General features: G+C 40.9%; 1 protein-coding gene across 1 annotated transcript; it reads right to left on the bottom strand.

The window, feature by feature from the left end:
- Positions 1 to 6,603: 6,603 nt before the first annotated feature.
- On the bottom strand, positions 6,604 to 12,092 carry LOC122359884 (zinc finger protein 883). Its single transcript, XM_043260096.1, has 3 exons — positions 11,802 to 12,092; positions 10,926 to 11,442; positions 6,604 to 9,255 (listed from the first exon to the last, which is right to left on the bottom strand). Exons 2-3 carry the CDS (start codon positions 11,425 to 11,427, stop codon positions 7,856 to 7,858), a joined length of 1,902 nt encoding a protein of 633 aa, XP_043116031.1. The 5' UTR covers positions 11,428 to 11,442; positions 11,802 to 12,092; the 3' UTR covers positions 6,604 to 7,855.
- Between the last annotated feature and the right edge of the window lie 345 nt (positions 12,093 to 12,437).

Here is a 12,437-nt window from a genome sequence, read left to right on the forward strand (position 1 = left end):
ATCGATTTTCGCCTGGCGTCTAAATTAAATAAAAGAGGGGGGTATACTTTAAGACCGCGTTTTCTTTCTTTTCTCTTTTCCATTCTTTCTCTCCCCCTTTTCCAGCTATCCCTCACTTTAGGTCCATCTCATTCTTTTTCCCTTGTTGCATCTCATTTCCCTCTCTCCTTTGGCTGTTATAGATATTATAGGGGGTGGGGCATGACGGTGTATTACACATAATCCGAGATCGAGGGAAAGACAAATGGAATGGGGTGATAGATATATGGATCTTTACAGAAACTGTAAACGGGTATATCAAACAGGGCAAAACGGAAGGAGAAAAAAAAAAAACTTTCAAATGCAAACACTTTCACAATAAATCACAACAGTGTGCCTACAGGGACGCCTTTTAAAGTGAAGTTTAAAAATTAAATGGGAAAGTTTTCGTTATGCAAATTTACATTTTAATTAAAGATGCAAACTATGTTAATTGTGTGTACTAATGTTCATCTAAATACGCAATCTTTGCGAGAGCTATGCGGTTGCCAAGGTTACCGCCTCAATCAAGGGCGATTACAGTACCCTACTGTTTTTCAGTGGCGGTGAAAAATTCTATTTTAATGAATCCTTGCTACAATATGTTGCATTTTAAAAGAATGTTTACTTTAAAAGAACATTGCTTACATTAAAAAGCAACTAAATTAACGTGGTTAGAAATTTGCATAAAGCATTTCAGTAAACCGTAATTAGTCATTACTAGATAAAACAGATAAAAGAGAAGAAAACATGCATGTGTATTGTACGTGTTTTGAAAACGTGGCAAAATAATAAAGAAAAAGTAGCTAAAAGAAATGGAGAGAAGGGTAAAAAGCGCAGTGACAAATTGGTCGAGTGTGTCGCGAATTCCCTTTTAGATTTAAAGCCGCATGTAGCCCATCGTCATATCTTTCCAGAGTAATTTATTTTCCCATTTCTCTCTCTTCCTCAGCCCCTCTCTGTGAATTTATCTGTTGGCCCCCGCGCGTGCTCCAGTCACGTGCGATTGAAGAGGGGGGGAAAGTCAATAAAAGTCTCCAGCGACAACTGTTTCCCCCCTTGGGCTCTTGCACTTCTCGTACTCTTTCTTTTCCTCTTTTGTTTCTATTTGTTTACATCTAGAATCCTCTCTGTTTGGCGGCCAACTCTGATGTGCAACTATGTTGAATAAAACCTAAAATATTAACATGCAAAATGTCAGAAACCCTATATTCTCCTATTATAGTAAACATATAAAGAACATTTTGCTTGTTTTGTTAAGCCAAAGTGCATTCAGTGTAATTATTTCAAAATGATTGATCAGTTGATCCTGCAAACACCAGATCCTCTCACAGCCATATCATTTAAGCACACGAAGTAGCCGAAATGTTGAATTATCTGGTACATCTTCCTTGACAAACTTTGACCGTATCTAAGGGCTTGTCAGTGAAACATGAGGTGTTTCAGACCCCATGAAACTACAACAAGGTTTGACTTTGCAGCCACCCCATGGAGACAAAGACGATGGTTAAGACAAACCCAGATGTGACCATATCGACTCGTTTCAGGCCACCAATATACTCTCTCTATCTAAGTCCACACATCAGTTATTGTCTGATTCTTGAGAAAAATGCCCCAACCTAGAATAATGAATAAATACACAACGTACACAGTCAACAGGCCTCTGGTAAGATACACACTGTGTCAATATTAATCTCACTGACAGAAGATCGAAATATAGCAACTGTCACACATCATCTTTCCTCTCTCCTGTCTCTCCGTGGAGTGGGGGTTCAGACAGAGAAAGAGTGTGAGAGAAATAGTCCGAGAGAGTGAAAACATGAAAATCAGAGAACAACCGAAATGTGGTAAACACAGAAAAGGAAATAGATGTACGTACGGAAACAGGATGGAAATGAACACAGCAAAAAAAAAAAAAAAAACATTTAACAGGGTAGATAGTATAAGTGAGGTGTTGGAGGAAAAAAAGACGTAAAAGAAGGACTGACAAAAGGAAAAGTGGACGATGCACGCAAGAAAAGAGATATAGAGGGCCCACAAGGGATCGTTTTACGAGCATCAAATTGCTTTCATTGAGGCACTACTCTCTCTCTGTCAATTTCCTTATCGTGGCCTTGATTTAATTTATAGACCTGCTTGAAGAATTGTAACATAACAATGTGTAGCAAGCAGTAGCATAACTCTGCCATTGACCTATGAACAGCCTACAGTACTAACGCTAAGTTTTCAACCTTTTTCACGTCTAGGACTCATCAGTGGACAGAAAGGGGACCAGGCTTAACAACATGCATTTAGCTCCATATTAATGTAGTTATAATGTACATCATTTTACAATAGTGACTTTGCAAGGCCATTAAAATAAGAGCAATGCAGATCAAAGAAACTAAAGTTTGACTAAAAATGTTCATTAGTTGCAGTCCGGTAGCAAAAACAATTCCTTGTGACAGCCATTAACAAATAGCGTACAGAGCTTTAGAAAACTTAATAAAGAAGAGGAAAAAGAGCTGAATACAAAGATGAAAAAATCTGCCCTTTAGTCTTTGGAAATGCAGAGGTCAGATGCTGACCATAACGAAGACTGGAGGGCAATGTACAAGGTTCTTATTGGCAGACAATTGGCTTTGAGTTAGCAGCTATTAGCGCCAATTATGGGATATTAGTCCACTCAGGCCTAGTTCATTACAAGAGCCCTTAATTACAAGTATCCTGACCCTGTTAAAAGGTTTTATTGCAAAGGATATTATCTATATCATACAGGCTGCGATTGCCATGTGCTATGAACAGAAATAAGTTCATTCCACTGAATAATTTAAAATACCGAAGGCTCCAATCCAATAAATTGAAATACAGACATGTTTGCTGCTTCATAAAGTGCTGCTTGATGTATTTTATGTAAAAAATCTATAAAGAAGCTTGTAATGGGCCACACTAAAATATATAAGTACCATTAATACATTTGCTCGTGCAGCATTTTTGAAAGTGTAAAAAGCACACATTCACATTCAATTGTGTATATAGATACAGTCAAACCAAATATTTTTCAGACAACAAATATTTTTTGATATCTTTTTATTAGCGTGTGCATAACAAAATAGTTCATGTATGTAAGTGACTGCAGCTTCAGTACACATATGACACTTATTAAAGCAAGGCACGGAGAAACGATCATCAACTATTTTGAACTTGTGCCTTTAGCGTTTTAATTGCGATAGCAAGCGCTAGTGTCTGACTGAGCACAGACGATAATGACTCTGAAGTCAGCATCTTAAGCTCAGTCACCTTTGGTCTCTGTGGTCAGTACCTGTGTTCAGCACTGAGGATTAAAGCCTTATCAACTGGAGCAGAGTTGTCAGGATCCACAGTCAGCCAGATTACAGGTTGTGATCCGTTAATAAGTTCATTCACTGCAGATCAAAATGAGATTTATTCATTACACCAAACCCGGGCACAGGTACTATCGTTCCTTTCGGTCTCACTTTACCTTACTCTCTTATGATCCGCTCACACCTACAGAATTATCACAAGTGGTTTTTTGGATTTTAAGCGCTTCATCTGGTCACACTGTCAGGTCTCTGCTCTCTCTTCTTCACTCATAGTATTTCAGCAGGCCTGCGTCTTTTCCCACACCTCCTCTCTTCTAACTACTTTCTTTTGATCCCACTCTTCAACTCCTCTAAACACCACGTCTGCTTGTCGTCTTTCTCCTCCCGTGCTCGCTTGAGTTGTTGTGTTATTCTTGTCTTCCCCTCCTTACTCTTGTGTCTCTCATCCCTGTGCTCTCTTCCTGCTCGCTGAGGCCACATCGTCCCAGTCGGTTATCCCTTTTCCCTCTCTCTCTCCTTCCCTCCCGCGCTCTTTCCCTTGTGATAAATGAGGCTGTCTGTTGGGTGCAGTTCATATTTACTGAGTAGGGGAGCGCACACTGTCAGTCTCCCTCACCCTCCACATCTCTATCCCTGTGCTAAACAGACACCCAATGCCAAAGGTTAGGACATAAGGGCGGACTGGGGAGGAGAAGTAAGGAGGAGAAGAAAGGAGCAGTTGTGGATTGCAGATTTGGGGCTATACGAGAAGCACCAGCGCTGGGAGGCGCACAACATATAAAAATATGGCAATTGTGTGTGCAGTGACGCTAATCGAAAATGAGAAGCTCCTCATTTCGAGTTCGACAGCACCGACCCTACTCGTTTTCTGTGCTAACCATCCTCCCCTGAGCAAAACTCACTGCATCTTTTCACTGTCTTTTGGGCGCCTGAGCTTTCAGGCAGTTAATACGTGCCAAGAAAGTACCATGACCAAAAAAACCCCACCTAAAACACACAGTTTCATCTACGCCTACATAAACCATCCCTCACGCACGGCTTGTGTTATTCGCAGGGAGTGGAAAGTGGTGATTTGACCTCTGTTGTAACCCTTTCATGAATGAGAGAAGTGGATTTGGGCTTGGCTGAGCCCAAAGGGACATAGACGCAGCCGCCCTAAAGCCCCCTGAAGACCCTGAAAGCCGGCGGCTCTTCCCACACACTGACCTCTGAGGCCAACAAGCGCCAAAACCACTGCAGCGAGACGACACTGTGACACCAGCACACCAAAGCCAACAATGTGTTCCTTCAGCAAATTGACAAGAGTATTGAGAGAAAATATGGAGAAAATTGGATTGCTGGAATTACATATAAAAAATTGGAGATGGGGGGAAAATAGCTCTTATTTAATTCAACACTGAAGTAATTCAATTTTAGAGTATTCTAGAGATGGTCAGTCAGAAAACTCCCTGTAAATAAGGGTATTAGAGTTTCAGGAGTGACTGTTGATGGAGCATTTTACAAAAGAATACAGGTCAAATCACAGGTCAAAGATCAAACTATGATCTCAGACAACAAATCAACACATTTGTTAGCATAATAGCTATGTAGTGAACTAAAGGCTGGAATACACTACGTGACTTCTACAATAGATGTTTGTCTGGAGGTGTCCAACACAAGTTTGTGAGTCAACCCCAGCCTGCAGATTTTGAGCAGTTGCATTTCACAGAAAATCTCTCTTTCCCTGCTAAAAAACAGCATAAGATGGTAAGTTATGATTTGAAGCTGGTTTAATCTGGTCTTTAGCTGGTCAAGACCAGCATAAACCAGCAAAGGACCAGCACAAACCAGAATCCCAGTTTCAAAACATACCTAACCCAGCATATGTTGGTTTTTGCAACAGGGTTTTTCTTTTTTAGCTTCAGACCATGCTGATTCCATCCATTTAGAGCATATCCTCAATGTTATGTTTGAGGTAATTTTAGACCATATATTTTTATTTGTCACGTGTTTCCGCAACGAAGCGTGCTTCAAAGTTTTTTTGTGCGTTTGAAACGACTTGAAAGTCTGGTAGGCTAGTGTATGACGCTGCGTTTTCCTACAAAGGAAGTACGTGTGTAATACCTAGTTTTTTCAAATCTGATTTTCAAAGTCGAGTAGTGTACTCTACAACCGTTATAACGCTCCCGCGCCAAAACACGAGACGCAGCGCAACAGAAATCAGGAACGCAGAGTCTTCCTTGCCGAAAAGGCTAAAAACGTCGTCTTAATGAACGCACAGCAAAATGTGTAAAAACAGCTCAGCGGAACGCACCAACGCGTTCTGTTTAAAAAAAAGTATGGTTTATGATAATAATTTGACACGGAGACAAGGGAGTAACGCAAACAGAAATGTTACGCATTAGAAGCTGTTATGCTTTTTCACTTGTTTGTGTGAAGTAACCCAGCAGGTCGTCTCACTGTGGGAAGAGTGAGAAGCACAGGAGAGTCACAGATGGCACCAAAGCACATCCTAATTCCCAAAAGCACACTTTGACAGATATCTGTTTCCCCCTGGTGCCCCAAAGGAGGAACTGCTACCAAATTGTAACGTTTATGGCAATTACCAAACATTTACATTCTTTAGAGAGCGACTGATATGGCTAACAAAATGCATATATTAATGAAAAGCATATATCTATTTTTTTTTGTAAAACTCAAAGGGTTTACCCATGTTACTCTGCCTCCAATGGTCATTTCTGCCCGTATCCTGTAAAACAAGAAAATCATGTGAGGGGGAAAAAACCCTGTCATGTAATCTGTCTCAATTTTCCAAATCTATTAATTTTGTGAGTGTGGCTCACCTCCCTATCACCCAATCTTTAGAAGCCGTGCTTGTTCTGACAATTATTATTACTACAGCAACAGAGAGAATTAAAACACACTCCCTTCCATACATCTCCCTGACCCTCCTCTCAGACAAGAGGCTTGCTAAATGAAAAATGGACATGCTTTAAGAAGTATTGATTCCAGCTTTAAACAAAGGTAGACTCAATATTATTTAGCCCTAAATACATCTTTGTTATCTGTGTCGGCGCACCAGTCACGCTGCTGTCCTCGTAATCGCAGACATAAAAATAATAGGGCTATTCCCCCAACATTGACTGAAGCAGACCTGTTTGGGCCCTTTGACCAAGTGATCCATCTATTGGCTTTGAGCATTTGCACAGACTGTAACGATGCTTTGGTTGCCTGTGCACAAGCTGAGGAGGAAAGACAAAAAGACAATGGTTTAGACAAAATGGCCATGGTTTGCATATTGTATTTACTGTTTTAAGATAAGACTACAGTTTCAGATGCACAGTTCAAGCCAATATGATGACAAAACCACTGCATTAAGTTGTATTTAGCGCAACTCATTTCATTTCATCATCTATTTCATAATAAGCAGTAAACTTATGAACTTATATCTTAAACCTTCATATTATTTTTTTATCTTACATCATGAATAAGCACACATGTAAAATTATTTAATCTTAACTAGACACAATAATAAAATTTTACTCTCAGAATACTTTGGCATCGAACAGTGATTTTAAATGGATCAACTACAACAATGAACTGAAAATAACCAACCCATTACAGTATTTACTTGGTGAAAATTCAACACGCAGTTCAACAGATTTACAGTACCCTCCATAAAGCATTAGGCAGCAAATAAAAATTGTTTTTTGTTGCACACAAGGCAACTGAAAATATGATTAAAAATGAATGAGGCAATAGTACATACTTTCATATTACACAAAATGCAATTAATAGAACTGAATAGAATGTAAATGTGTTGAAGAATTCTGTAATTTTTTAATCACATTCATCTTGTGTTCATATTTGAGGGTGCCTTTTGTACAGCAAAGAGAAAGACCTCAAATTAAAGATGACGCAGCCCTTGAATGCTTCCATCATACAGCTCACAAGTTAATATTAAAATATTAATAATAATAATTATTATTATTATAGAATATTATTAGGCCACAGCAGTAGAACTCTCATCTTCATTTACTCTTGAGAACCAACAGTGTCTTTAAATTATTAAATATGAACTTTAAACGATTTAACAATTCAAGCCAAACTGCTAATGACACCCGTACCTTAAATAGACACTTTAAAGCATGATTCATTCACTACCCATATTAACAAAAATAATTGAAAGGCATTAATTCTATTCAATCGATATCTCCAAAGGAGTTGAGCATGCAAAATAGTTATAATGTTAAACCTTTAAGGGCAGTCCAGAATGGAAGACTATGCATCCGGACTCAGTAACTTTTAAGAAGTGAGCTGATTTCCAATTCATTTATCTAAATCCTGGGTTGGGCAGCTTGATCCTGGAGGGCAGGTGTCCCTGCAGAGCAAGGTAATTAAGGTCTTCAGGAAACAGGTAGGTATTTTTTCAGAGCTGGAGAGAAACTCTGCAGGACAGTGGCCCTCCAGGGAAACATTTCCCACCCATTCTACATGTAACTGAGATTTGACAGAAGTAGAGCAGCTATCCATCGTTATATGTGCTTTTCCATGTGCTGAGAAAGATGGTGCGGGCGAGTGAAGGTGCGGAGGCACCGCGGGCAGCTGTACGGCCTCTCGCCCGTGTGTGTTAGTTTGTGTAACTTCAGGTGCTGAGGCATGAGAAAACTTTTCCCGCACTCCATACATTTGTAGGGTCTGTGGCCCGTGTGACTGCGCCTGTGCTTGCTCAGGTCGCCCGAGTTGTTGAAGCGGCGGTCGCAGTCAGAACAGGCGAAGGGTTTTTCCCCCGTGTGTCTCCTCATGTGTTTGGTCAAATCTCCAGACTGGGCGTAGCTGGAGCCGCACAGCTCGCAGCGGTACGGTTTCTCGCCAGTGTGCGTTCTCATGTGGTTCTTCAAGTGCGAGATGCGGACGAAACGCTTGGTGCAGACATTGCACTGGTACGGCCGCTCGCCCGTGTGAATGCGCAAGTGTTTTTTGAGCACGTCCTCCCGTGAAAACGTCTTCGTACATTCTCTGCACTGCAGCATCCGCTCGGAGTTGTGCGCTCTTTGGTGGACCTTCACGTACCTCAGAGCGGAGAACATTTTGCCACAGTCGGGGCAAGAAAATGGTTTTTCCTTGGAGTGAATATCTTGGTGGATGCGAAGCGTCGATCGGTGACTGAATCTCATCCCGCACTGGGGGCATGGGTACGGCCTTTCGCCCGTGTGAGTTCGCAGATGACATCTGAGGTGGGCCATCCTGGCGAACGCTTTACCACATTCTAGACACTTGTATGGCCGGATTCCTGTATGTATGACTTTGTGATTCCGCAGACTCCCCATATCATGAAATCCACGACCGCAATCTTCGCAGACGCATGGCTTCTCGCCGGTATGAATGCGTTTGTGTATCGTCAGGCATTGAAGTGTAGAGCAGTTCTTGCCACAGTCTCGGCACAAATAGCCACGGTCCGTGCAAATGGGTTCGTCGACACCCACAATGGGTTTCTTCTCATCCTCGTGGCAGCGATGTGGTCCGAGACCCCAGACTCCAGCAAAGCTTTGACCGCATTTAGCACAACTAATCTGTCCATCTTTGCACTCCGTGGCTAAGCCATGGCATCTGTGGCAGTGGTTTTTCAGGTTACCGATGTAGTCAAAGCTGCGATCACACTGTGGGCAGGTGTAGCGTTTTCTGATGGGTTTGGGTGTAGGAAGGTGGGCCTTGCGCACATGGGTCTCCAGCTGCCTATGAGAGAAGAACCGATAGTGGCACGCCGAGCAGCTGAGCATCCCGGAGGATATTTTAGAGCAGTTGTAGACTTTGTGGTTTTTCACCCATGCCAAGTATTCGCTTCGATGGCACCATTTGATGTGTTTGTCCAAGTATGTGAAGTCAGTGAATGTCACAGAGCAATGGGGACAAGGAAAAATCAGGGAGGAGGAAGCTGTGGAGAGGAACAGGAAAATATACCGACTAATAAATAAACAGTCTTCTGGGGTCAAATGTCAAGCCATGTGAATTGTCTTAGTTTTAGATTATCATCTACAATTAATTTACAGGCAGTGATATTAATAATGGAACCCACTCCCACACCCCAGGAAAAATGGACTGAAATAAAAACTAGACCTTAAACTAAATTAATTATTCAAACCTACAGGAGTTAAATGCAATACCTACAATGAAATAATCAGCATATAAATAAATATTTATTATTTATATATTTTATTTTGAAATAAATGTTAGACTTAATTATAATCAAATTAGTGGTCAATTTCATAAATATTTTGCAATAAATGTTTAGGTTTATCATAATTCAACATTACATTTCATTACAGAAACTGTATATTTACTAGTGCTGTCAAACAATTAATCGCATTGTATAACTGTAATATTGTACAAATTATATAAACCATATTCATTAAGCATGAATATGCCACTAGATGACTCTAAACAGGACAGCCCTGAGAATCAGTAGCACTATTTAAATTCTACAATTTAAACACACTAACTTCGGAAAAAAATAAAACAAAACAAACCCTAAATTTCTAATATATATACAGGGGTTGGACAATGAAACGCCTGATTTTAGACCACGATAGCTCATTAGTATGGTATAGGGGCTCCTTTTGCGGCCAATACAGCATCAGTTCATCTTGGGAATGACAGATACAAGTCCTGCACAGTGGCCAGAAAGATTTTGAGCCATTCTTCTTGCAGAATAATGGCCAGGTCACTACATGATGCAGGTGGAGAAAAACGTTTTCAGACTCGCTCCTCCAAAACACCCCAAAGTGACTCAATAATATTTAGATCTGGTGACTGTGCAGGTCATGAGAGATGTCCAACTTCACTTTCATGTTCATCATACCACTCTGCCACCAGTCTTGCTGTGTGTATTGGTGCATTATCATCCTGATTCATGGCACCGCCTTCAGGATACAATGCTTGAGCCTTTGGGTTTACATGGTCCTCCAGAATGTTTCAGTAGTCCTTGGCAGCGAAGCGCCCATCTAGCACAAGCATTGGGCCTAGGGAATGCCATAATACTGCAGAGAACAATACATGTTTCACACTGTACAAGATTTTCGCTGCTGGCACTGGCACGAGCAGCCTGGCCATGTGTATTGACCCTATGGAGCTCCCGACGGACAGTTTTGGTGGAAACAAGAGAGTTGAGGTGCACATTTAATTCTGCAGTGAGATGGTTAGCTGTGGTTTTATGTTTTTTGGATACAGCTTCCTCTTGCGTCCACAGTTACTCCTGTTGGATGTGGTTCGTCCTTCTTGGTGGTATGCTCACATTACCCTGGATACCATGGATCACAAAGACTTGCTGTCCGGGTCACAGATGCGCCAGCAAGACATGCACCAACAATTTGTCTTCTTTTGAAGCTAATTAAACTTTCACACTCTTACCGGTGGAATGTGCAATCAATGAAGATTGGCCAGGATGGTCAGATTTAGCCATGAAACCTCCAACACTAAATTGGCCAGTGTTTCAGTTTTATTGTCCAACCCCTGTATGTATATATATACTACATCTGTACACACATCTCGCTGTTAACTTTAAACTGTGTGACTCACAAGATTGGGCATATTAAATAAACGTATTACCTGTGTTTTTCTCCAGGCCAGAATCACCCACTGAATTTTCATCTAGCGTCTCAAGCTTCACTTCCTTCCAGCTGTCATTCTCCTCCTTCACAATCAAAGTAGACTCTCTCTGCAGCACTTCAAAAAAGACAGGCTCGGTTTTGACCTGAAAACTAGGTGGGCTTAACGGGACACAGTCTGGTTCTGACTTTGGAACGAATGCTCTGAACGCAGGAGGATGTGGCTGCAGGCTGATTTTCTGCTGCTTCTGTTGGTGTTGTTCTGAGGACACCATCACGACTCCCAAAGCTTCCAGCTCTCCTTCTTCTGGTTTGATCTGTGTGACCGCGGGACAGGTGCCCACAGCACAGTCCTGAGTGGCATTAGATGTTTTTGTGTTTCCGTTTGTGTCAGAACTAATGCCATCACCATTTGTTGTCAATGGCTGTTTATCACAATTTAGCAGTCGTTTGGTTTTGTTTTTTCTGGATAACTTTTCTCCTTTTAACAAGTTACCTTTCATCTTCTTGTGCACAACCTAAAGAAATGTTCAGGAAGAACAATAATATAAATTATGGTTTTATTCACAGTACATTCCTTGTATAGCATTTTTACTACTATATTATTAAAGTTCATTCTTTTTTTTTAAGACAACACAAAATGTAGCTGGAAAAACTTTTTTTTTTTTTTTTTTTGCAAGTTTTAGGTTGTCTAACAGCCTGGAGAAACCAATGTCAGGTGGTCTCAGTCAGACCAGCTGGGACACCAACTAAGGCTGGTCTGTTTCACCAGGGATGTTTAATCATGAAGGTTCATAATAGCTCATGTGACAGTATAGGCGGGTTGCAGACCTGCACAAGTGTCGTGTTGATTGAATAAAGCACAAAATGTTCTTACCGGAAATACTACACCTTTTAGTTAATCTGCTGCATTTAGGCGGCAATGAATATTCGATCGGACTGCAGACAGCGTTGATTGTCCTGTGGACGGTCACAGCCCTCAGCGTACAGCATCCTACAGCTCAGACAGGCGTCTTACACAGCCACCGCTAAAATCACACCAGCTCGTCTAGTTATACTAATCAAAATACATGTATAAAAGACCTGGCGCAGTTTGAACGGTCCTTGTTTTTCAGCTCTGAAATGCGTTATAACGATGCTGCTTACAGATACTAACGTAGGTAAAGCCAGCAACGATAACACTTTTCAAAATAAGGTCAACGCTGTCGCGGTTTTTCAAAATAAAAGTTCACGATCCTTTTTTCTTTTCAGGTTTTAGTGGACATATTTAAAACTTTCCCATAAAGTAATTTTTAAAATGACGTAAATGTTCGTAAATACAATGTGTTTTGATTAATTTGTTAGCATTTGCCTAGCATCTAAAGAAATGACATACATCCAACTAACAAAACATTTAACAGCGACACCTAATTTCAATCACAACACCTCATTTCATGCAGCTACTGTTTTCGGGTTCATACCGAATTAGGTAGTTCTACTACTTCTAAAAAGACAATTTATGAAAAGAAGTGTC

Source organism: Puntigrus tetrazona, chromosome 16, assembly GCF_018831695.1.
Source record: "Puntigrus tetrazona isolate hp1 chromosome 16, ASM1883169v1, whole genome shotgun sequence".
NCBI classification, from domain to species: Eukaryota; Metazoa; Chordata; class Actinopteri; order Cypriniformes; family Cyprinidae; genus Puntigrus; species Puntigrus tetrazona.